The sequence below is a fragment of the Lepidochelys kempii genome, chromosome 4 (genome assembly GCF_965140265.1).
Source record: "Lepidochelys kempii isolate rLepKem1 chromosome 4, rLepKem1.hap2, whole genome shotgun sequence".
NCBI lineage: Eukaryota > Metazoa > Chordata > Testudines > Cheloniidae > Lepidochelys > Lepidochelys kempii.
The window spans coordinates 57,249,986-57,275,795 of record NC_133259.1 but is presented as its reverse complement, the minus strand read 5'-3'; the positions used below and the strand labels follow the sequence as shown (position 1 = coordinate 57,275,795).

Here is a 25,810-nt window from a genome sequence, read left to right as displayed (position 1 = left end):
TAATAACTTTTTTGTTTACATGCAAATTTAGTTTCATTTCTTTAAAAAAACTTTTTTATAGTTTTCGAACAAACAAAGGACTTGGTTATTCTGCTCACTTTGTTGGAGGCTGTTTGATTGTGACATCAATAAAGTCAAAAGGAAAAGGATTCCAGCACTGTGTGAAATTTGATTTCAAGCCACAGAAGGTGGGTTAAGCAAGTAAATAATTCAAATAAGTGCCTTAAATTACCACAGTACATGTGTGTAATTAGCCATTAGTTGTACTAATTTTTTATTTAGATCAGTGTCCTAGTAAGCTCAGGGGAGCGTTCTGTTTTGTTTGCTAATCACTAACTTCATAGTGACCCAGAAAAATATTGTCTGCAAAAATATTACCAATAGTATCAGTTGGCATTATTTAGAGAAGTAAATAATACCAACTTTTATTTTCATAAGTAAAACTTAAACAAATGTACATAGTAACCTGCCATTTTTTAAGATTGTGATTTAATACATTCCCAAGTGTAAAAGAAAAAAATACAATTTAATAAAGAGTAAGTCACACATGTGACCTAGGTGAATAGTGGACTGAAAGTTAGATCTACTGACTGTTGGTTTAATTATGTGAAATGAGTTGATGGTCTTTGTTTCTTGCTGGACAAGTGTCCACGTCAGTTGGTATTTGTGCAGCAGAAATGGTAAAGATTGAATAGATATCAGGATCTGGGAAATTGCTTGAAAAGTGTAGGAGAACTTTCACTGTTCCTCTTATGGAATTCACATCCTGGTTTGTGAATAAATAGAAGACTTCAAATTTCTTAGGGCTGGCTCCTGATATGATTAAACTAAGTAATATACACCACAATGTTACTGTTTTTAACCCTTTAAAAATTAGCAAAATAATAACTTATAGGTGTACTAAAATGTATTTATTATGGGAAATTTATGTTTCTGTATGACCTATCCCTAAGAACTCTCAGCACATATAGACAACCTGAAAGTTCTAAGATCTATTCTTGTCTATATTCTCTCTTTTTGCTTCTATTCCAGCTTTCTCCCACTTACAATTTTCCTGTTTCCTTTTCCCTGATAAATTCTGTGTAAAGTCTTTATCCTAAGTGAGTGATTTACTCTCACTGTCCTGTGCTATGAGCCAAAGTTTCTCTCAATTCTCAGTTTGGGTGTGGACTAGTGGATAGAGCAGGGAACTGGGGCATAGGAGACCTGGGTTCTGTTTTTGACTATGCCATTTGCTGGCTGGGTGATCTTGGGCAAGTCACTTCCCCTCTGTCTCAGTTTCTTCATCTGTGAAATGGAGATGATGATGCTTACCTCTTTTGTAAAGTGCTTTGAAAGCTATTGACAGAAGAAGTGCTATATTAGAGCTAGGTATAGCTAGGTATAATTATTATTATACATGTTACCTCTTCCCTGATAATTCCTGGGCTGATGGAGTGTTGAAGAATCTACTGGAGACTTCCCAGGAGGGAAGAGTGTGTAGATGAGGACAGACAGGACTCAAAGCAGTCAGTACACCAACTTTGACAAAAAGCACAGGTTATTCTTCCTCACTCATTACCTGGGATGACCCCAAGAATAATTGTTTATAACTAGTATCAGAGGGGTAGCCTAGTTAGTCTGGATCTGTAAAAGCGGCAAAGAGTCCTGTGGCACCTTATAGACTAACAGTTGTATTGGAGCATAAGCTTTAGTGGGGGTGAATACCCACTTTGTCAGATGCATCTGATGAAGTGGGTATTCACCCATGAAAGCTTATGCTCCAATACATCTGTTAGTCTATAAGGTGCCACAGGACTCTTTGCTGTTTATAACTATTCTACCTAGTGTGATCACAACCAACTAGTATGTTTTTAAACACCACTTAGCACTGGCTATAGACAGATAGTGTTGTTTGTTTAAAAATATATGTATTAACGTGTGTTGGCTAACATGGTTATGAAACACACACCTTGTTGTCCTGATCTAGTCAGAGGCTTAACATTTTTCTCAAGCAGTTTCAAGAACACAAACTCATGTGTAAGAGAATACACTAAATGAATCATACTTTGTAATTATCCAGTGTAACCAGAAAGTGTGGTGTTCTCAACTAAGATGAGTTATTCCACATTACTGAATAATCATATTTAGCAACATGGCATGACTTGATTTAAATGGCATTGTTCAAGGCTTCCTTGCATATTTAGTAGACTTGAAAATATGTTTGCTTTCTCAAATGGAGCATTTGTCTGGTGTTTCTGAAGGGGAAAAAAATGTAAACATCTCCAGGAAAGCAGGTCTCCAAACACATTTTGGTAATTCTTATCAGTAATCCCTTGCTGTACATGGATTCTGGTTTACCATTTGACACAGTCCTCGGAGAATCATTAAGCTTTGGTGTCATCCTTGCTGCTCTTTCGGAATGATTGCAAGAAATTCATTGCCCTAAGCCCAAGAAAATGTAAATACATTAACAAAGGAAGATACAGTATTTCTTTTGTCAGTTATTTTGGCATAAATAGTGCCCTTCGTATTGTCAGGGAAAAGTTGTGTACTGTGACCGTATATCTCTTTTAAGATTATACACCTATTTGTCAGTACACAGGGTGACTGGGCACACTCTTTGGGTACAGTGAATTAGGCTAGGCCAGCAGTGAACTTTGCATTTCTTCCACATTAATTTAAAAAAATCCCTAAATCATCTACAAAAAGTTTTCTGCCTTTTCGTAACTCATATCAATAGTTTTGATCTTCTGGGATACAGCTACTTTGAGTAACTTTTAAAACATACTTACACAGGCTTAAAGTATCAATAATTATTCTCTTCTTATTCAGTGGTATATGGTTACTATAGTGCATATCTATAACCGCTGGAAGAACAGTGAACTTCGGTGCTATGTGAATGGGGAATTAGCATCATATGGAGAGATAACGTGGTTTGTCAATACCAGTGATGTAAGTAGCTTTTATTTAATTTTGTTACTTAATTTCATACTTGGAATGGCTGAAATTGTTTTTTGCACTTGATTATATTTTTAGGTTTTGATAACCTGGCTTGAGAGGGAAAAAGTAGGTTTTCCAATAGAACTTTGAATAAATAATTAAAAAACCCAGTAAACTTCTGTACCTGGTGGCCTACATGGCATTTTACCAATAGATCAACTAAGAGAATGCAAATGTAGTCAGTGTGTTAGATGGCCAGTAAAAGTTATGGACCCAGTTCTGCAAACACCTAAGCACATTCATTATATTACTTAAATGAACAGTCCATTGACTAGTCTCTGGAGTAAAGTTATGTGTATGCTTAACTGTGTGCAGGATTGGGCCCTATAGGTGAACACTATCATCTCTCTTTAAAAACTTATTTTACTCTGCTGCAGTTTCACTTTCTACTCTCCTAATGTGTGGAAGAGAGTCGAATAATACTGATCTCCAACATGGTATTGAGATATCAATACAATTAATGTTACCCTTATACTCCAGAAAGATCTGATTTTCTGATGATGTATGTTTGACAGTTCTAGAACGTAGCTTCTTAACTCTCTCGCCCTGTATATATTTGCAGATATGTCCTATTAGTATTTGAGTAGAGTAAAAATTGCAGAGAACATTTAGTTTATTTTTAATTAATATTGTATATTATGTATTTTACAAATTTTAGACATTGCTGACAGCTAAATAAAATGAAAAATAATTGTTATTTTGCTTAAACCCCCACCCTTTTTTTTAAACTGCAGGTTTTGAAAACATTCATTTTATTTATTAATGCAATCTTTCAAAATTAGCATGAAAGTTTTACCAGTGTGGACACCCAATTTACTTGCCTTGACTATGAAGATTGATTTGAGTTGGGAGAGGGAGATTTTGCTTTTTGCCTGTCCAAAAATATTTTTTTCACCTTGATCAGTTATAATATTGAAAGGCTACTTTGGGTGTAAAATAAATTATTGCTTTTCTTAAGAATAACAAATACATAGTCCACATGATTAATACTTGTGTGCTTCACATTGAATCCTTTCTTGTCTTTTATTGTGTACAACTATATCCTGTGTTGTCCTTTTCAGACGTTTGATAAATGTTTCCTGGGTTCTTCAGAAACAGCAGATGCTAATCGAGTGTTTTGTGGGCAGATGACAGCTGTTTACCTTTTCAGTGACGCTCTCAATGCTGCTCAGATTTTTGCCATTTATCAGCTTGGCCTGGGATACAAGGTATTTTGGAGTTGAGTGAATAGTACCCAAAAGATTAATTCTAATAAGTCAATTTCTATAGTATTTTAGGATGTCAATGACGATGATGTATACAATGTTCTTACCAGCCTATTTTTTATTTACATAGGCTTATAGAAATAAACTATCTAATATCACAAAATTTAAATTAATCTATTCAATTTTATAAAAGTGTAATGAGGAAAGAAGTGTAATGAGGAAAGAAGTGAACATATAGATAATGCTATATGTTTGTCATGAACATGATTTGCTTGAGAAAAGTATGACAGTTGAGGTTTTTTGGGGGTGGCCTTTATAACCCCATCCAGCTGCTACTGAGCATGAACTTTTATAAATATAACTTTCTATAGTCACTTGGGTTTCTAAATGATTTTAAACAGCTTTTCATAATTTTATTACAAAAAATATTTTGCTCAGTAATGTGACCCTGTGACTTTTTCCATTTTTCTATTTTTTTAATGTTTTCTATTTTTGCCATGATGCATAATCTGCCTTGCGTAACTGATTTATAACAATGCTACAAGCCCATCTGCCTGAGAAGAGAGCATTTGATAATGTAATTAAAAACCATTCTTTATATAAATTCACTGTCAGAGTGGGAGTTGCAGCACAGCAGGAGAATTGTTTGCTGGTGTTTTGTTTTCCATCTCTTCTGTTCTATAAAACTCCAGTCCCACTCCATGACATGAAATAGATTGTACATGTATTAAACAAAACACAACCCCTCTCCCCTTCTCGACTTGGCGCACATTTAATTTGGTATTAAAACAAGGCTCATGCAAATAATAAACTCTGTTTGCTGTCTTTACTCTCTCGTTGACTTCTCAGGAGTCTTGCTTTGGATTTTTGGGTGATGGGGAGGGACCTGCTGTCTAAGTGGATAAAGCACTAGCTATTAACTAAAAGAAAAGGAGTACTAGTGGCACCTTAGAGACTAACCAATTTATTTGAGCATAAGCTTTCGTGAGCTAAAGCTTATGCTCAGATAAATTGGTTGGTCTCTAAGGTGCCACTAGTACTCCTTTTCTTTTTGCGAATACAGACTAACACGGCTGCTACTCTGAAACCTAACTGCGGCTAGATCATTTTCTTCATTGAGGCTTGCGACCAAATTTACTTTCTCCATATCAGAGAAGTATCTTGATACCTAATTTAACATATTAAAAGTGAAGAGCACTGAGGTTTAATTCTGTTATGCTATTTACTTACTTGCTGTTTGTATTGTGGTAACCCTGATGGGCCTAAGTTGGGGACTGTGGCCCCTACATGCTGTAGAAATGCAACATTTTTTTGTCCTTACCTCTACCCAAAGAGCTTCTAAGTGAACACTGAGTAACAGACACTATATTTTATTATGTTTTTCTTTGCTTCCACAATGTCCCTGCTTTAGGGCACAACAATGCTATATAATACTAACTCTAAAAAAATTGTCCTGTCCTGGTGTTGTAGTGGGGCTGTTCTGATGCATTGCTGGAATAGAGGAGTAATGCTGTTGTAATTGTTTTGTTTCCTGTTGTATTTTCTGTGTTAGTCACCTTAATTTTTTTCTTTCTTCCATCATTCTAGGGAACGTTTAAATTCAAGACAGAAAGTGATCTCTTCCTTGCTGAGCATCACAAACTGTTACTGTATGACGGCAAATTGTCCAGTGCTATTGCTTTCACATACAATCCAAGGGCTACTGATGCACAGCTTTGTCTAGAATCATCCCCCAAGGATAACCCTTCTATCTTTGTTCATTCACCACATGCTCTCATGCTTCAGGTACTTTGGCACTTTTAGTAGACTTTCTGAGGAGAAAAATGGCTTGTACTTGTGAAGTCTGTAATCAGAATTTAGTGCCAGGTGAGAGGGCCCCAGATAATAGACTAATCAATAGAAGCTAGGAGAACTGCACTCCTCTCCTTCTTCAACCTTTTAGTTGGAGGTGTGGAGAATTGTTCTCAGCTCTTTAAAGTAACTCTCCTCCCTTTGTCATCAAGCCTCCTGACTTCTCCCCACTACTACTGCCTTACATCAGGCTCCCCTTTCTTATCACTTCTGGTCCCAAGAGGGAGGGATTTCCAACTTCTCCTAACCAATTTTGCTTCTTCTCATTGCATAGAGCAACCCTTTTCCACATCACACCTGTGCATTGTACCTCTCATCAGTGTATAAGCATGTCATCCTTCGCTTTCCTAAGTGAATTTGCTCACTTTTCCATTCTTAGAGTCCCAATTAAATTCTTCTTCAGGAAGGTTACATCAGAATTTTTTAAAGAAACACAGCAGAAGTTTAGAAAATAACTTTAAAAACAGCCTTCTTCCTTTCTCCTCCCCCACCCCCCCAAAAAAAATTCCACAGCCCCCCAGTGTTTTTTCTTGAGGACATTCTATTGTAACTCTTGCTTCTTCCATCTCAGGGCCTCTAACACCTTGCTCTCCTCCACTTCAGGAGAACACAGGGGCACTCCAGGAAGGGCCAGCAAGCTATGGAGCTGCTTTGTTATCAGAGACCATGTTTTGCTTTAGATGCTGGCCACAACCTATGTGCCCATCTAAAGTCATCTTTGAGGACCAGCACAGTAGACCGGAATCTCAGGCTTTGGGTCAGGCTGGGACTGGGACATCTTTTTAGTGGTTGTCTCCTCAACAGTAGCAGCCATTACTTGTAATAGTTTCTTTGTGTGGTAGCAGTCTGATTTTATATTAAAGATACTCTTAAGTATTTAAGTCAAATGATAACTGTTTTAAAGTGGTTTTAGAAAAGGTTTTAATCTTTTAATTCTTCTTTGGCAGGATGTGAAAGCAGTCCTAACACATTCTATCCAAAGTGCTATGCATTCAATTGGAGGAGTGCAGGTACTTTTCCCTCTGTTTGCACAGTTAGACCATAGGCAATATTCATTGGACGAAGTTGACACAACTGTTTGGTAAGTACGTATGGCTACCTCATTTCATCTTCCATTTTAATTTAAGTGAAATGGGTTTTTGCTTAATTTAAATGGCCGCAGAGCTAGGTACCTTATGTTGTAAAGAATTCTCGTGGTTTACGGTTCTTTTTTCCCCCCAGTAAGATAGAGCAGCAGTAAAGGGAAGACTTCTTATGTAAGGCTTCTCTACATAAGCACAATACATTGAAGATTACATCTGCCTTAAGTGATAGAAATGCACAGCTTCTAGTAAATAGTTAATAAAATAACTGAAGGTTAAACTGGAAACCGTGTCTGTCTGTGTTTAGCTATTAGGCAAAGAATTAACTCCAACTAATGGAATTGCAGCACTATTATTTGGATGCTTTATTTCTGTTCTCAAGGCCAGAAGTTGTTATGCCTCATGTGAACAGGACTGTGAGTTGAGGTCAAGATTATTGGCACCATGTTTTCTATGCAAACTTGCACAAATGAAAACAAATATGCACATCATGTTATAGTTATATAATGCATTTATGGGGCATTAGAAGTATGAAAAATCTACACGAGCTCTCTCCTGTCAAAGGGGCGGGGCGAGCTTCTTGAATCTCCATGGAGGATAGCTCAGTGGTTTGAGCATTGGCCTGCTAAACCCAGGGTTGTGAGTTCAATCCTTGAGGGGGCCATTTAGGGATCTGGGGCAAAAATTGGGGATTGGTCCTGCTTTAAGCAGGGGGTTGGACTAGATGACCTCCTGAGGTCCCTTCCAACCCTGATATTCTATGATTCTATGATAAGTTGATGATCCTGAGCTGTAGTGCATGATGAGTGAAAGATGTGTTATGTGTCCAGGCTAACTCAAGGTTGGTATGAGTTGTCAAGAGCAAGGGCTGAATGTAAAAATGGTAAGGGACTCTGTAGTTAAGGTTGCAAAGAAGTTTCCTTTAGAACCACTTGTTTTACAAACTCAAAACATTCCAAAACACATTTTACCTTTTTGGCTACTTTATTTTTATGGTGTGAGTGTAGGAGAAACTGAAGCAATAGCCTTCCTTAGCAGTAGGCATACACGTAGCCTTTACTGAGGGCTAGTACCTTTGCTTCGATTAAAATGCTTTTCATTTAGTAAAGTTATTACTATTTGTAAATTATATTCTGGGGCATGAGCATTAGAAAACTGATGAAGGTATAGACATGTATTTGAAGAAAAATCCATATTTGGGGTGGGATTTAATCCCATTGATTTCTGCTCCTAAATCCTTTAGGCATTTTTAAAAATCTCCTGAATTCCTACTTTAAATATGAACTAATAACTCTTTTATCAACTTCAAAACTTAGTAACTTCACAACTGCTAAACTGATTTTTTTTTCTCCTGCTTGGCTCTTGTGTTAAGACCTATAAAATCATGTCTAAAAGAAATTCAGTAGAAATAAGTTATACACTTATAAACGTGCAATTTATAGTACTCCATTACCAGTGTAGTGTACAATGATAAAGGTTTATACCAATTAATGTTCATGTACAAAAATACATATGTAAGCCACAGTATTAACAGGCAATAGCCAGTCCTGAGCCAGCTAGGGGCTTAAGTCTAACTGTGTGTATTTTACTGACACCAAAGCACTAATTGACCTTTATGTGCATTTTGTTAAAGAACTATGGAATTTTTTTCTTTTAAAGAGGCAGAAGAATAATGCTAAAATTATGTACAAAAACCTTTTAATGGAATATTAAGGGTACACAGTTAAGTTCTCTAAAATCAGGAAATACAAAAGCTAAGTTTGAATATATGACCTTCTTGCATTTAGACCTTAGGATCATTTTTAATTATGTGCTCATATACTAATTAATGATAAATGAAGTGTAATTTTTTCACCTCCTTAAATGCATGTGCTGATTCCTAGGTTGTGAGTTAGTGGGAGCAGTGAAAAGGGGAGAATGCATATCAGTTTGCAACCTAACATCATAATGTTTTTTATCATGGTCTTACAAGAGAAATGAGCATCTCTGTGATGGGGTGGGGAAAAAACAAACCAAAAAACCCTTTTTTTGGTGGATGTGGGGGGAGCTCATCTTCACAGTGGAACAGTAAAAAGAAAAGACAAATATGTTTGCTTCTCAGTTCATGACTTTTGAGTCCTTAACTGGACAATCTTAATCTTGCATTAATATTTCTGCATTTAATGCAGAAACTTTTGCTGTTCTAAAATCTTCTAGTCTATTTCTTCCTCCACCCCTCTGTTACCTTCAAACCTACAAAGAACTTGCGTATATTCGAGTTTTTCTTTGCTTCAGCTCTGTTTTGCAACCTCTGATCTTCCAGCCACAGAAATTGATGAGACTTCATAGCAGTTAAGGAGTGGCACTGACTAAAGTGGGATTGTTCAAAGCAGTTAGTCCTGCTTTAAATGGAAGTGCTGCCAACATCATTTAGCCTGGCTGAAAGCAACAGAATGGCAGTTGAAATGGAACATAGGTCTATTGTATGGTAGAACTGGTTCAAAATTGGAAGTAATTGGTGATAAGTGGTTTCAGGAATGTTTTGCCATTGGAAAAGTATCACAAAGTTCAAAGTTTTGAGGTAGAGAAAATCCAGTAGCAACTAGGAGACTGATCACTTTGGAAAAGCAGCCATGTTAGTCTGTATCCGTAAAAAGAACAGGAGTAGTTGTAGCAGCTTAGATACTAACAAGTTTACTTCAGCATCAGCTTTCGTGGGCTACAGCCCACTTCATCGGTTCCATTCTGTGCACCTGATGAAGTGGGCTGTAGCCCATGAAAGCTTATGCTCAAATAAGTTTGTTAGTCTCTAAGGTGCCACAAGGACTTCTGTTCTTTTTGTAACTTTGCAGTCTTAAATGTTTTCAAATTCTAATCTTAATCTTAATTTAGCCATTTAAGTGTTGTGTTAAATGTACTTATATACTGGAAGATGAAAGAGCTTAGCTGGGAACATATTCCTGTGAGGGAACTGAATACCTCATTTCTATGACTCTCTGAAACAGCTGATATTTCTTTAAGAAACTGAATGATTTCAATACACTGTATTTTTCAGTTCTACTTTGCTGGCTTTCATCATGGAGTTGCTGAAGAACTCCATTGCTATGCAAGAGCAGATGCTTTCCTGTAAGGGCTTCCTTGTGATGGGACATACTCTTGAAAAGGTAAAACAAAATCACTACTGATCTATGGTTAGCTTATCAGAATTTTTTTTGCTAATATTTTTCTGTATTGTCAAAGTTTAAAAACAGTTCTGTAAACGAGTCTGAAGAAACCTTTTTTTTTTTTAAACAGTCTTCCAAAGTTCATGTTACCAGAGTTGTGCTAGAACTATGTCTTGCCTTTGCTAAATATCTGAGTAATTTGCACAATGGGATTCCGTTGCTTAAACAGCTGTGTGATCACATTCTCCTTAACCCTGCAATATGGATTCATACACCAGCGAAGGTAAAATATTTTGGTTTTGTTAATCACATATCAGTTCAGGTTAGAAAACACTAGGTGGTGGTGGTGATGATGATGATGATGATACTGTTTGTTCTTAATGAAGTGGCATCCAAAGGCCCAGTCAGGATCCCTCCTTCTTTTTCTTTTATGCTTCTTTTCCTGGTGAGCATTGAGGTGGCAACATGGAAAGTAGGGAGGACCAGACTTCCTTTTCCTCTGCTACAGGTTCCAGCACCTCCTGTGGGATTCCTCAGCATTCCCAGGCCAGCCCAAAGCTGTAATTCCTCCAGTGTATCCTGGGTCAGCCTTGGGCCCTCTGCCCAGTGGGATGTGCCTGGTAAAGTTCTAACGGAAGTGTCCTGGGGTCATCCTTATGAGGTGCCTGAACCACCCCAACTGCCTTCTCTCGATCCAAGGCCCTCCTGAATAGCCAAGCTTGTCTCTCTATCTTGGGGGGGTGGGGTTGACCTAATTTTCACAACTTCAGCTACATGAATAGCGTAGCTGAAGTCAGCATATCTTAGGTTGAGTTACTTGGCTGTGAGGATGGCAGCGAGTTGATTGCTGCCGCTCCCCCGTTGACTCCCCTTCCGCCTCTCGTGAGCTGGAGTCGACGGGGAGCGCGTTCAGGAATCAATTGATCGCGTTTAGAGGAGATTTGATAAATCGATCCCCGATAGATCAATCACTACCTGCTGATCTGGCGGGTAGTGAAGACCTGCCCTTAGAGAATAAGCCCAGACACCCTGAAGAGAAAGGTTTCAATCAGGATCCCATTGTTCTAAATGCTGTATGTACATAGGCTGACACAGTCCCTGCCTGAATAGTTAATGTTCTAATTGAAGATCTGGATCAGTAGCATGAGACTATTTGCATTCTATCGACAAAGCAGCCCTTTAAAATAGTATAGTCCAACTTCAGTTCCACTTACACTTCTGCTACGGTGTGAATACGGAGTTTAGTGGATCGGTGCCAAATGATTCCAGATTTAAGTATACTGTAAACCAAACATATATCATCTCAGTGATACTATAGAATTACTATGTACATAAAGTATATTAAGGCATAAAAATATTTGCCTGTGGTCCTATACTAATTTCCAATCCATACAGGTATAACAGTGCGCCAGAATTGAAGCCAGAACACTGGCAAAGATTATTTTTAACTCTCAATAGAACAAAAGACAAGTAATTTAGCACTCAAGGAGAAGTATGGAAATATAGGGTTGTTTAAAGATGCTGCAGGCAGTGCCCTACCTGTTTTGTAGCTACATAGGGAAATTTTTTTTTCATGGCTTTTAAACTGACTTATTTCAAGAGCATGAAATTCACTTAAAAGCTCCATCATCAGAAGGCTATAAACGTTGACATTCTGTGGTGAATTCCATAAGCTGAGCCAAAATTAGATACAAATAAGTTTTGAAACATCATAAATGAATGATGTTATATGGGTACAGTTAAATTAAGCCTTTATAAAAGCATTGGCAGCATCTTTTATGTTTGCAGAAGGGGAAATAAGCAATACAAATCTATAAGATCGTAACTTTATAATGAACTGTTTATATGAACTTTACAAACTGTTTCATATTAAGGGCATACTTTCCACTTGAAAATCCCACTTCTAGGAACTCTAATAACACTTAAGATAACTATAACTGAAAAGCTAGTAGAGAGAATGTTTTTCTTCCTGTTTAGTTTGATTTATGCATTTGACAGCTCTTTGTGTATTGTCATTTTCAGTGTTCACCCTGTATGTGAGTTTTTTCTAGCCAAACATAAACAGGAGAACAAGTAAACACTTTCCAAGAGGGTGACAGGTTTCTGCTGTTGCTTCACCTTGTTTTGATCATGTTGGAACTTGCAGAGCTGCTGATTGATTCCTGATAACTTCTGTTGGAACACATGGTGTTCATTAACCCTATCCTGGATATAAGGGAGTCGGAGTGGCCATATAGACAGAGTAAGGGCTTGTCTACAAGGAAGTTAATACAAGATAGGGTGTGAGTTTACAGCACATGGACTAACTCCCTGTGTGGACACTTACTGCACACTGCAAGTGCACTTGAGCACCTTAGCTTAGTACACTTTAAAGCGTACTAAGCTATCAAGCTAAAGCAGATACAGGCATTTTTAGTGCACAGTAACAGTGTCCGAGATTGGTGTGGACTGATCTTCCCTTACGAAGAAAATAGAGGAACAGCTACTATAGGAAACTATAGAAAAAATCTTGGGCTGGAATTTGTTACTGTTTTTTTGTAAATAGAGATAAACTTCACTAAGGGGGTGAGTTTTGACTCTGTACAATGTGTCAGAGGCTGTGTTTTGGAAAGTGAGCTGCTTGGACCCTTACCCATTTTTAAAGACTCTTCTAAAAATCAAAAAATTAGACCATGTTATGTTTTGGGTGCTCTATCTGAAACGGGAATTGTTAAAATGTCACTGCAATAAAACATTAAAAATGTCATTGTCCCTTGTATGATTTAGACATGCACTAATGTCTATAGCACTATTTTACATAGATACTTCACAAAAAAGGAACTTTTCCCTTAGGGAACAGTAGCACCAGGAATCTTTTTTATTGCCCTTTCCTTGTGCTCCAGAGAAGGACAGTGACATAGAATTTTTATTCTGGCAGTTAGATGTAGCTATCAATATAGCCACTCCCAAGCATTTTTTAAAAAAAAAGCCCCCCAGAAATGATGAGATGGAAAAAAAAAATGGGGGATTCACACATTCAGACTAATTTTCACAAGCAAAGGCCAAAATGTGGTGTTTTAAAATGAGATTCTCTCATATTCACATGACTCCAGAAGCTTGGACATTTAGAATTATACCAAATATCATGTTTCAGAGTAGCAGCCGTGTTAGTCTGTATTCGCAAAAAGAAAAGGAGTACTTGTGGCGCCTTAGAGACTAACAAATTTATTTGAGCATAAGCTTTCGTGAGCTACAGCTCACTTCATCGCACTTCCCCTAGGATTAATCTGTAGCCCCATGCACATGAATGCTAGATCCCTATCCTATGCTCCCCACTCACATATCCCATCTCCAAACATGGTTCCCAAGCCCCTAAACTACCATGTCCCCATATACCTAAAAAATAACATTTATGTGTATCTTGTAACATTTGACATTGAATGCGTCTGATGAAGTGAGCTGTAGCTCACGAAAGCTTATGCTCAAATAAATTTGTTAGTTTCTAAGGTGCCACAAGTACTCCTTTTCTTTTTACCAAATATCATGAGGCTTGTGGTAAAATCAAAAAAGTTTAGTAACTATTTGGCGAGGCTACCCTAGTGATTATCTTCATTTACTCTGCTCTTTTTTACATTAGAATTTTTAAAAATTGGATAAAATTAAGAATGGAATTGCCTAATTTACTACCATTTTGACTTACCTCCCTGTTGTGTGTGTGAAATCGTAGCTGACATTTTCAATTTGTTCTTAACTGGATGTTGTAGGTTCAGTTGATTCTGTACACTTACCTGTCTACTGAGTTCATTGGCACTGTTAACATATACAATGCAGTTCGGCGAGTTGGGACAGTTCTTCTGGTAATGCATTCCTTAAAATATTACTACTGGGCCGTGAACCCTCAAGATCGCAGTGGTATTACTCCAAAAGGTGTAGGTATGTATACATTCTTCACCCTTCATCAACACATGAGTATTCTGAACCTCTTCACTTGAAGTGCACTGTTTTGTGTGGTGTGTAGAATGGATGGGATCCCAGGCAGTGTTTCATTTGGTGGAAGGATTCAGCACACCAGTTCTAACAAGCAGCTTTGTCCATAGGGTGCTGTCTTTTTTGACCCCACCACCCCAGACCCTGAAGAGAATAAATATGTTCCCCCAGCCCCCAGGATCTATGTACATTATTAAAATATATCATACTGGGGACGATGTTAAAAGTGCAGAGCTAGGCTTCTTATCAGCATTTCACATACTCAAAGACATAACCTATTTATAGAGCTCATTCAGGTATTGGGTCTCTTGAAGCTTCAAGAACCTAATAAGACACAGTGATGAGAATGGGGGAGCTGAGAACAGGCATGATGAGCCCATGTGATAGACATAGATCTCAGTGATTGATGGGAAATGAGAATGAGCATGCTACAGATGCACAGTGCTGAGATAGGATGAGGTGCTGAAAATAGGCATTCAGTGCATGCCACTGACACGCAACACTAAGACCAAAGGAGCTCAGAACATAGAGACTTGATGCTTAATACTGGCACCCACTACTGAAAAGTGGGGCTGGCAGAATGAAAACGCATCACTGAGATTGGGAGAGGGAAGAGAACTTCCCATTGAGATGAATTATGAAATTAACTCCTCTCAGAGGTGTTTTGGGCTGTATTAATCTCCATGGAGTCCAACCCATTGAGTTGAGACCACCACATGCAGATTAATGTGGCAACTCCTGCCTTTGCAAGCCATCCTGAAGCTTTTGAGAAAGGAGGAAGGATTTCTAGAGCTCCCCTTTCAACTCCTGATGGGCAAGGGGAGCCCCACACTTTTCTCCAGCCTTTTGTTCCCAACTGGAAGAAGGGGCTCTGGGAGTTCCTATCACCCTTTCTTGGAGTAAGGGTTGTACTGTACTCCCTATGATGTTGCCTCCAGCTGGTAGTTGTGCTCCTCATAGTTTCTTGGCTACCTTGTTATCAGCCTACGGTGGGAATGAGGATCGGAGAGATCTGGTTGCTGAAGGCCATGTAGGTATACCCAGGAAGTTCTCTCATGCCAGTCCTCCTTCAGGGGCTGCTTAATTCTGTTCCTCTCACTACCACCACCACCACCTTCTCAAACAAGGGAAATTCACTAACAAACTTTGTGAAAGGGAAATTACATTTGCTTTGTAGTGTGTTGAACCCTGGAAGGAATGAAGATTTTTTGTTAGTAAGAACTTGTCTACCCATAAAATTGAACTGGTTTACCTAAAGGTATGTTTCTTTACCGATTTAGTGAAACTGGTGCAAGTTTGTGTGGAATACTCTTATTTCAGTTGAATGGCTTATTTTTGATTTGGGCTAAACTGAAACAAAGCACTCTTAAACCCAACCAAAGTGCATCTATGCAAACTTGCACCAGTTTAACTAAACTGGTTTAAAACCACATCTGTAGTTAAACTGGTGCAACACAAGGCCTCATAGAGCTGTTTGAATTTGTATATTCTTTTGTTAAAATTGGGGTTGTATTTACCCCTCCCTGGTCATAGCTAATACAATGAATATCCTGGGGAGGAGCAAAAGAGCTATGATATTTGGATTTTTAAAATATTTCAGCGACAGATTATTTGGGGAGGGAAAGGAGAGAGTCTTCTCTGAGAGTCTTTGATCTCTAAATTGGGTTTCTCTAACTTGCAAGATGATGTTTGTATACAAGAGGTGTAGGGATACCTCACAACATCGTGTATTTATCTATAATATGCTAGTAGCGGCCCAAGCAGAAGAAGCCATTTTATATTGATTAAAACTATAGTGTAATCATCCCCTGAAAATATTTAAGAGCTGAAGTAGAAATTTTATTTAAAAAACAAACATACACAAAAATACTGAATATCAAAGTCGGGAAATACTAATTTAAAGTTATCGTATCAACTTAAACTCATTCTTTTGGCCCCATCCATGATATTTCAGTGCTTGATTTAGACACTGCAAAAGTTTTAATTTAAATGAAAAATCATTAAAAGAATTTTTAATATAAGGTTTTATAAAACTTTGACATAGCCTTATCTTGTAGCCTTAATTAGTGGTCAGTTCACTACACTATTAAATGTTAAAACAACATGTAGTAATATGTTTCCTGTGAGAAGCAAAGAAAATCAATGCATCTGAAATCGTGCTCTGGTATATAAAAATATCAAATGTCTGACATTTTTTCAAAACTTTTATGCTTTAGTAACAAGATAACCATCAGTATTTCACATTCAGTAGATAGTATAATATATCCATCTTTTTGTATGTTTTTAAAGATGGACCACGCCCTAATCAGAAGGAGATTTTATCTCTGCGAGCATTCTTACTGATGTTCATTAAACAGCTAGTGATGAAGGTAAGGCAACTATAAATGGAGATTTTATTGTCCGTACTTCCTTTCCCATGAAATGTGTAACATTGACTCCATCTCTGGTGTGTGCTAATGCAGTATATCACTTGAGCAGTCTTTAAAGTATGTTGGAATTTTGGTGATTTTTGTAAGCAAATAAGGTACTTGAAACAACACTGAGAATGATCCTCCCATTTGGCCTGCTAATGTAAGTAGCATGAATTGATAAATGTTTGTTTAAACTGTTTCTTGTCAAAAGTAGAGCTGTTTGGTACGCAGTTAATTTATGAAGTGCCTTCCACCAAGGGAAACATAAGAACTCTCTATTTGATGAGATTCAATCTCCTAAATCTAATAGTGACAGAACCAGATGTTTCAGAAGAAGCATTAGCGTGGACAGAATAACTAGCTGTAGTAGGTTGTTATCCTTTATGCAGACAAGCCACTAGAGGATAACAAACACAGTTTGTCTGTCGGCTTCTCAACTATTTGCCAGATAATAGAGGGCTGTTGAGATTCAGTTCTAAGTTCTGGAGGGGTACATTCTCTAGTGGTTATAAATCCTTCTGCTTGTGTTCCTGTGCTATGTTCTCCCCGAGCCAGAGGTTCTCTGTTTGTTTCTCTTTTCTTTCCACCATGCTGGTCACCTCTCTACATTTTAATCATACTTCTTCTTTCTCCTCCATGCTCCTTAGGTACCAGAGGAGAAGTACTGAGAGCCAAGGAGACAGACTCCCTGCTCTCAATTCTGGTCCTTTGGAGTGGGGAGGACCAACTGCAGCGAAAGTCCTGCTCAGCCCCTTGGCTGGAGCATGCTAGTAGCAGATGAAACCTCTGGGTGGTTCAGCCACCAAATTCTAAAGAGCGTTTACTGAGCATTTGAAAACTGCTTTTTTTCCGCCAGTAGTTTATAAGTAGGCCAAATTTGGGTGGATTTTTGCATGGTCAAAAAAAAAAGTACTGATGCCAGGGTAACCCCCTGCCAAATGTCTAGACTCTGGTCCAAAACATTAAGGTACAAGTGTGTCAAAATTAAATGGTTGTAAGACTTCTGTTTTAGCATGGTCAAAACAACTTATTTTTCCTGGAAACAAGTGAACAATTTTTGCTGAAACTTAAAAAACAAGAACAAACAAATGAGGCCTCAGGCAGATCTAGTAGAGATGCCTATAATAAATGTCTAATATTGTTTTTGGATCTTACTAAGCTCTTTGCCTCAATATCTTGTGGAAGTGAGTTCTGCAGGTTAATTTTGCATTGTACAAAGAAGTATTTACTACTTTAAATTTGATGTCCGTTTGCTCTCCTATTATGAGGGAGAATAATAAGAAACTCTGTTCTCCTTCTCTGTATCACTTATTGTTTCATATACATCTATTGTCGCCTCTTACCCTATTTTTGTATGTTACTTTCCACTTTTGGTGGCAACTTTTGTAGCTTAGATCCTTCAGTTGTGAATCCTTTAGGCTAGAGAACCTGTTACCTTAGAAGCTGTCATGGCACCTTAGATAAAGATGTAGCTGTTCTGCTTTATATGATACTTTCTTGTATAGAGCTCTTTAATAATGATTTTGTTATACCGTGAAAGAAAGATGCTAGATACAACTTATATTTTATTTTTTGAGGATTATGGAGTGAAAGAAGATGAACTGCAGGCTATCCTCAATTATCTGCTCACAATTCATGAGGTAACTTTTTGTATTGTTTTTTGCTATTCCTGGTAAGTCAAGCAAAATTTCTTCACAATTCTTTCTAATAAAAATATCCTCTCTTGCCACAAGGTGGCTCTGCAGTAAGAAATAACAAATATAGTCCAAACCTAGAGTGCAGTGTGTTGAATTACCAATATCCTGTAGTGATTTAAACACTATGTTTAATAGTAGATTGAAGTTCATTAAGGTAGTAAGTCAAAGTAGTTTCCTATGCTGTTCAACAAACTGATCTATCAATCAGAAAAACAGATGGCAAGAGTGATTTAAAATAATCCTTATTTTATGCTACATACAAAGTATTTTTGGTTTTATTTTTCACTGCTTTTATTCTGCTTCTTAAATAAAACAATACATTTAAAATCTAAATTAAAAATAAGAATGTTAATGAAGTCTAAGAGAAGCTTGTAAACTTAATTGGGAAAAAATGTTGGTTACCATTGATATATCTGCATCTTCATATTTTAGCACCAGGAAAAGGCACTTTATGCCAGATGTAACATCAAAGACAAGGAAAATGGGACCATAAATCTAACTGAACTAATCTCTTTAAGGGTGCTTGAAATGGGTAAAATAAGGAATTAATTGAATTTCTCTTCAAGCAGTACAGATTTATTTTTCTTTTGTGTTTACACCTATATTTATCCTCTAGTCTCTACTCTGGTACTGGACTGAGTGTGCTTGGCTGCAGCATGAAATAAGCAATCCAATCCTTTCCCTTTATGCAGAAATGACAATCTAGGTAGCAGCTAAGGATTTATCTACCTGGAGATTTAATGTATGGCAAGCCGGGACGTGAATCTACACCGTGCTAGTTTGCTATGCAGTAGCTGACCGTGTGGACTCTACTACCAATCACTAAAAGTTCTGTAGTCAAAGCATGTTATGGAACTTCTGTGCATGGTGGTAGAGTCCACATGGCCAATTACTGCATGGCAAGTTAGTCTGCTGTCCTGGCTTGCTATGCATGAAGTCTCCATGTAGACAAACCCTGAGAATGAAACAAATCACGGAGCCTTCATTCAAATTTTATAAATAGAAAGGAGAAGTTAGCCTTCCACTCTTCCTCTTTTTTTAACCAGATGAGCCAGTGTGGTGTAAATTGAGAGCCAGGGTTGTTGAATGCTTAATGAAGCAATCTTGTCTCTTAAGTGGTTTAGGTACATAGGTGTTAATCAAAACAAAGAAAACAAAATATTCTAACCATGCCATGGGAAAATAGCCCTACCCTCTTCATCAGGCTAATCAGCCATGACATCTGTGAGGTCATAATGTTGCTATACCTTAGAAGGGCATAGTCTTCTAGGATATACAAGACCCGAGTGTCTAATGTATAAAATGAGCAGGACATTTTTGTTGAAAAAGGTGTGAAGGTAGCTTTTTATACATCATGAAGAATAAGAAATGGGCACAAAAGTTGCATTTTATTTCTTTGTAGGTCACCTTTAAATAAAAGCAATTTACTCAGAACAAATTCATAAGCTGTGGTTAAATATATGTGCCTCAGACAAACTGCTAAAAAAAACTTTGCTAGACAGGTGATAAGCCTAAATTATCCACTCTTAGTATTGCCTATGAGTTCTCAAAGTTTTTCATAGTGTAGGCCACTTCTTTAATAATAATAATAAAAAAAAATCTCATGAACCTCCACCCCTTGGAAAATTTGCTTTGTTTCTTTGTTTTGTTCTGTTTTAATTCACTGAATGGGCGAAGTGTGTGTGTGTGTGTGTACGTACATAAATGTGCATGGGAGGAATTGCTGCATAGTCCATTCCCTGTCACATATGCACAAACTTCCCACTACATACAAAATGATGCAACTTTACCACCACTACGCACAAATCAACTAATTCTATTACCTAATCCATTCTCAATTTTCTTGATCCTTTAATTTCCCTGTACCCTTCCTGTTCCTTAGTACTCTCTCCTGGCTCCTTTGAGCCTGGCCCTAGTTATGTGGATTCTGATTTGACTCCCTGACCCTGCTCTACAGTTTACAGCTGCTATCTAGAGAACTTCCTTGGCCCAAAAACAAGGCCTGGATCATACTGAATTATTTGCAATGACTTTTAAAATTTAGAGTAATGTTCTAATCTAGCAATTTAGCTACTTAATTTTTAAATTCAAATTCTGTGATTTATTTTTTAACAGGATGACAATCTAATGGATGTCTTGCAGTTGCTTGTTGCTCTGATGTCAGAGCATCCCAGTTCTATGATTCCTGCTTTTGATCAGAGGAATGGATTACGGTAAGTTAAAATTCATGTGTAGGCAAAAGAGAAGGATATTTTGATGGCATTGCTATTCACTAGATTTCCCACGCAACCTTGAGTCATTTCAGTCCAGGTACTGCAGCTGTAAACGCCTTCTTTTGGGTGATTTTTGTGTCCAGGTGTTCTCTTAGCCAGAGTTGACACTGGTTTTATTACTGATGAATTGTTAATGCCTCCAAGCTGTCAGTCGTGCTCAGACAAGTAGTAGTCAGTTTATTGTGTTAGTCTATACTTGTATGTTAATCATCATCCATTAACATCTAGCCTGAAACCTCCCTTTCTACGTCAATTCACTGAGAATTTAGTAATGGGCCAGTTCCAGCTAAACTAGCTGACAGATTTCTTCTGATCCTTGTTAGCTTTTTCACCACTGAAAAGTTGTTTATTTTCCCTCCTTCCCCCCCCCCCCCACCCTATGGTGTGTAACCTATTGTTGGCAACTTCTGTTTACCTGTAGAGGCCATGCTCAATATGTTGAGAAATGCTGTTTCATGCTATTGTGAGTGGATAGTAGTAGTTGAGGAAAGTAGCTATTTCTAGTAAAGCCCAGTAGAAGAATTGTTGTTAGGAAAATGGCATTAAATTACAGTTTTGATTTTATTTTGTTGCTCTCACTGGGAGGCCTGATAACTGAACTTTTCTAATTTAAAATGAATCCTGTGTGGATATCGGGGGAAAGTGTGAGCATACAACCAAATATAAGAACTGTTTCGAGGAGGGTACTTGCAGCAGTAATCCACTTGTTATATAAAGGTGTATTCTCAATTCATACATTTTGTTGCAACTACTGATTAATCCTGGGTTTTACTTTTTTCTCCCAGTTCCCCTATGTCAAGAATCATGCAGTCATGTTCATAATTGTTTCCACCCTCTTCTCCGTGCTAGTTATTTTATCGGTTTTGTTCAGCTTAGACTTCATTTGTATGGTAATGTTATGTTCTGGGAAACTAATAAAACCTCTAAATAATAAAGTATTTGAATGCCATGTCAGGTCTCTCACGTATTGTATTTGTTTTTACTTAACAACTGGCAATAAACTATTTTCTTTTTATTAAGTAGCATAGGGCAGCTCTGTATGAATAGTGAGTCGTCTGTGAGAAATCTTTGTTTTTCTGTCTCATTTGTTATATTCCTTGCTCCTGTACTGTCTCCAGCCATTTAACTGGCCGATTATATGTCTAGTGCAATTGATCAGAAAATTTAAAAAGATGAGTTAAATGATACTTTCTCTCCATGTTTAAAATAATTTTTTTCCCCTCACATAGGCTGTATAGATTTGAGTGCTTTTTCTTAAAATTCAAAAATAACATATATATTAGTTCAGAAATAACTTATATGGAAGTTTAATGTTTTCCATTATACTGGATAGCCCTGATGGTATCTTGTAAGCTGCCATCTTGTAAGGACAGAGAAAATTGGGCTGTGTTATCTTCTTCCACCTTTTGTTCTCTGCTGCTGCTATTCCACCTGCCTAGCTGGTTACATTCCACAGCTGCTTCACCCAGGTTGCTTGGATTTGAATTGCTGCTGATTCTGGTACTGAAGAGAAGGGGAGACTTTTTTCTTTTGTTTGGGTGTGTTGGGGGCAGCTGAAGTTATGGAATAAATTTATTGGGAGGGTTGGGGTGTGTAAACAAGGCAGTCTACTTTGTTCCGTTCTTAAAAGTATCCACAGCCAGGTATTATGTTAAGTAATATTGTCCTTTTCATTTGTTTTGAGACTAGTAGAAATGCTTTTGAATCTTTTGAAATTTTCCTTAAAGTTCTAAAAATGTACTTTCATAAAAAGAGGCAAACAGCCCAAAAAGTTCACTGTACGGACTGTGTGGGACTTTGTCATCTGCATTCTCGTAATGAATATAATTTCATAGAACATTAAGGAATTAAATAATCCATAAAAACAATTTAAGAGCTTATCTCATCTGGACAGAAGCCAAGTGTGGTTGATGCAAATTCAGGAGATCTAGTGAATACCATAGACAACCAAACTAAAATCAAATGGGTTGCAGGTACGTCCCAATGGTGATGATGACATTGGAGCAATCGTAAAATATTAAGTGTACAATCGAGGACCGAATTTATCCTCTCAGGACACAGATTTAATTTATTAATTGTACTATAGTAGTGTCCAGAGGGCATGGCCACCAGACCAATCATTATCAGCTGGCAGAGTGCCTATACTCAGCACTTTCTGCTATGAGACTGCTTTCAGTTGCTTATAACATTGCTAAATTTTAATTATATGGGCTACATTTTTTTATGTCAGGTGTCTGCCTCAGGCTGAATTGTTTTATTTGGAAAAATTTAGGAAAAAAATCTCTTCAGCCATTTCTGAGAAGGCGGCAGGAACTGCATGCCTAATGATGAGGATAAAAAGAAATAATTAATGTATACCTGTCTCCTGAGCCCCCATCCTTATTGTGCAGTGAGTGAGGTATAGGTCCTGCAGGGAAAAATAGTAAATGACCATCTAAAGATCATGGTTGCATGGGCAACCTTAATTCTGGCATTTCCTAATTCTGGCATTTGTTTCTTTGGTATATATTTTCATATAGGTTTTTTTGGTATATTACTTTCTCAGTGTGACCTAAAAATTATACATGTTTTTAATAATTAAGAAAGGAATAAGCAAAGTGCTCAGTGTCCATTTGTATCTCATATGAAGGATGCAGCATATTGCCCTTTAGCAACATACTGGGGCATTGATTGAGTGCTAGCTGAGATGGAAGCATGAGTGTTGCTTGTTTTCCAGTTAAACTTTTGAGTGAGAAGTTCAAATATAGATATATGCTCTGGAGTAATACTTGGAAACTCTGCACATAGATTTCTCATCAGTATATTTGCATGTTGTCACTTTTAATTATGTGACATTCGAACAACAACGGATTGTTCAGTGCTAACCAGCCTTTTTCCTCCTTGAGCAGGTATTGTGAGGTTATGGTGACCAGACGTCCCGTTTTTAAAGGGACAATCCCGTATTTTAGTCCTCCTGCAGGTGGTGTCCCGACTTTTTCTAAAAAATGGACAAATTATCCATATTTTCTGTCATCTCCCCCCCCCCTCTTCCCCCACACCAAGACTGGCTGCTGCTGGCCACATTCTGGTGTGAACCCTGCTCGTCTGGCTGGATCCCTGCTTGCCAGCCACCTGCCCACCAGCGGTGAGGGGCAGATTCCAGTGGCCAACAATGGGGGTGGATGTGCAAGGCTCGTGGCGGGGTGAAGATGCAGTATGTGGGACTGGCTGCTCCCCCTGCTGGTCCGTCAGCGCAGCCCCCATTCCATTTGTGGCTGGTGCTGTGAGCTGTGGTAGCTGGTGGCAGGCGCCAGGCAGCGGCCGGCTATGTGTCGCCTCTGCTGCCCATTGGCCCTTTACGTGCTCCCCCTCTCGCTGTCCTCTCCCTACTTTGCCCCTTCGCTGCTGCAGTCCTGCTGGGTTTTTATATGCCCCCTGGCAGGGCGCATCCCACTCCCAGCACTGTTCAGAGAATCAGCTCACCAACAGCCTGGTTGGCAGGCTCCTTCCTTCCCCGCACTGCCTCTGGCTGGGTCGGTGTCCTGGGAAAGCCCAAGACCCTTTGGCCCGGTGCACTGGCCAGGAGGAGCTAAGCTCTGCGTGTGCCAAAGCCCTGCACAGTGCTGGCATGGGGAAGCCTCTCTGCCCCTCAGCTAAGCTCCGGAATGTCGGGGTGCGAGAGGGAAAGCAATTTCTAGCCTGTTCATGCCCCAAACCTGCAGGCTCCATAGCAGCTCCTGGGGCAGGGGCTTAGCACCCTCTTACCTCCTCCCTGACCTTGGGTCCTGCCCCCAGGGAGCGCAGGGCTGCTCCATCCCCTAGACACCTTCCCCTGCTGGCCAGGTTTACTGAAGGCCCTGCAGTCAGGTTGCCTAGGCCCCGGCGCACAATTATCCTTAGGGCTTAACCCCTTCCTGCCCATGCTGTAGCTGGGACACAGGAGGCAGCTGGGTTATGTCGGTGGCCAGCAGCAGCCTGGAGGTGTTAGCTGCCTTTCAACGTTGTGCGGGCAGGAAGGGACAAGATGCTTCTAGTGGGGCGGGGAAAGGGGGGAAGAGGTGGGGGATGAATTCTGCAAAGACATGGGCCAAGTCATCCTCCTCTTTCTCCCCCCCTGTCTGGAAGCAGCTTCTAACCCTTCCCTCCTACATAGTGCCGAAAGGCTGCTGCTGGCCACATTCTGGTGTGAACCCTGGCAGAAATCTGGGGAGGGGGGGCATGTGACCCTGTGTGCCCCCCATGTGTTGCCATGGGAAGTTACGGCACCAGGTACCAGGAGAGGTGGTCCATCCCAGGTGCCCAGCCAGGCATGGAGGGTGGAGAGCACCGGGTAGGGAAGGGTTGGGTCAGTTGGTCACCCCACTGTGTGAGAGAGGTGTATGGGAGTGTATGTGTGTCACCTCTCCCTGTGTGTGTGTGTGTGGGGGGGGGCTAGGCATGTGTGTCCCCTCTTCCTGTGTGTGGTGGGTGGAGGGGGGGTAGGGGTGTGTGTCTTCTCTTCCTGTGTGAATCCTAAAGTCTTAAAGATAAGAAGGTAAATAAAAAGAATCCAGCTACACAGTATTTCTTTTTAACAGGAGCTCAGTCATAGAATCATAGAATATCAGGGTTGGAAGGGACCTCAGGAGGTCATCTAGTCCAACTCCCTGCTCAAAGCAGGACCAATCCCCAATTAAATCATCCCAGCCAGGGCTTTGTCAAGCCTGAGCTTAAAGACTTCTAAGGAAGGAGATTCCACCACCTCTCTAGGTAACACATTCCAGTGTTTCACCACCCTCCTAGTGAAAAAGTTTTTCCTAATATCCAACCTAAACCTCCCCCACTGCAACTTGAGACCATTACTCCTTGTCCTGTCCTCTTCTACCACTGAGAATAGTCTAGAACCATCCTCTCTGGAACCACCTCTCAGGTAGTTGAAAGCAGCTATCAAATCCCCCCTCATTCTTCTCTTCTGCAGACTAAACAATCCCAGTTCCCTCAGCCTCTCCTCATAAGTCATGTGTTCCAGACTCCTAATAATTTTTGTTGCCCTTCGCTGGACTCTCTCCAATTTATCCACATCTTTCTTGTAGTGTGGGGCCCAAAACTAGACACAGTACTCCAGATGAGGCCTCACCAATGTCGAATAGAGGGGAACGATCACGTCCCTCGATCTGCTCGCTATGCCCCTACTTATACATCCCAAAATGCCATTGGCCTTCTTGGCAACAAGGGCACACTG

At 39.1% G+C, this 25,810-nt stretch overlaps 1 protein-coding gene across 3 annotated transcripts in view; it reads left to right on the top strand.

Annotated features, from left to right (window-relative positions):
* The window catches only part of LRBA (LPS responsive beige-like anchor protein), a 559,255-nt gene that overhangs the window by 75,203 nt on the left and 458,242 nt on the right, over positions 1-25,810 (top strand). For all 3 annotated transcript variants that reach the window (XM_073341330.1, XM_073341331.1, XM_073341329.1), the window contains exons 7-17: positions 62-188; positions 2,815-2,934; positions 4,044-4,190; positions 5,775-5,972; positions 6,986-7,119; positions 10,155-10,263; positions 10,394-10,546; positions 14,007-14,175; positions 16,519-16,598; positions 18,218-18,280; positions 20,453-20,550. In XM_073341330.1, the coding sequence (XP_073197431.1) occupies positions 62-188; positions 2,815-2,934; positions 4,044-4,190; positions 5,775-5,972; positions 6,986-7,119; positions 10,155-10,263; positions 10,394-10,546; positions 14,007-14,175; positions 16,519-16,598; positions 18,218-18,280; positions 20,453-20,550 (1,398 nt within the window). The remainder of the gene's footprint in view (positions 1-61; positions 189-2,814; positions 2,935-4,043; positions 4,191-5,774; positions 5,973-6,985; positions 7,120-10,154; positions 10,264-10,393; positions 10,547-14,006; positions 14,176-16,518; positions 16,599-18,217; positions 18,281-20,452; positions 20,551-25,810) is intronic.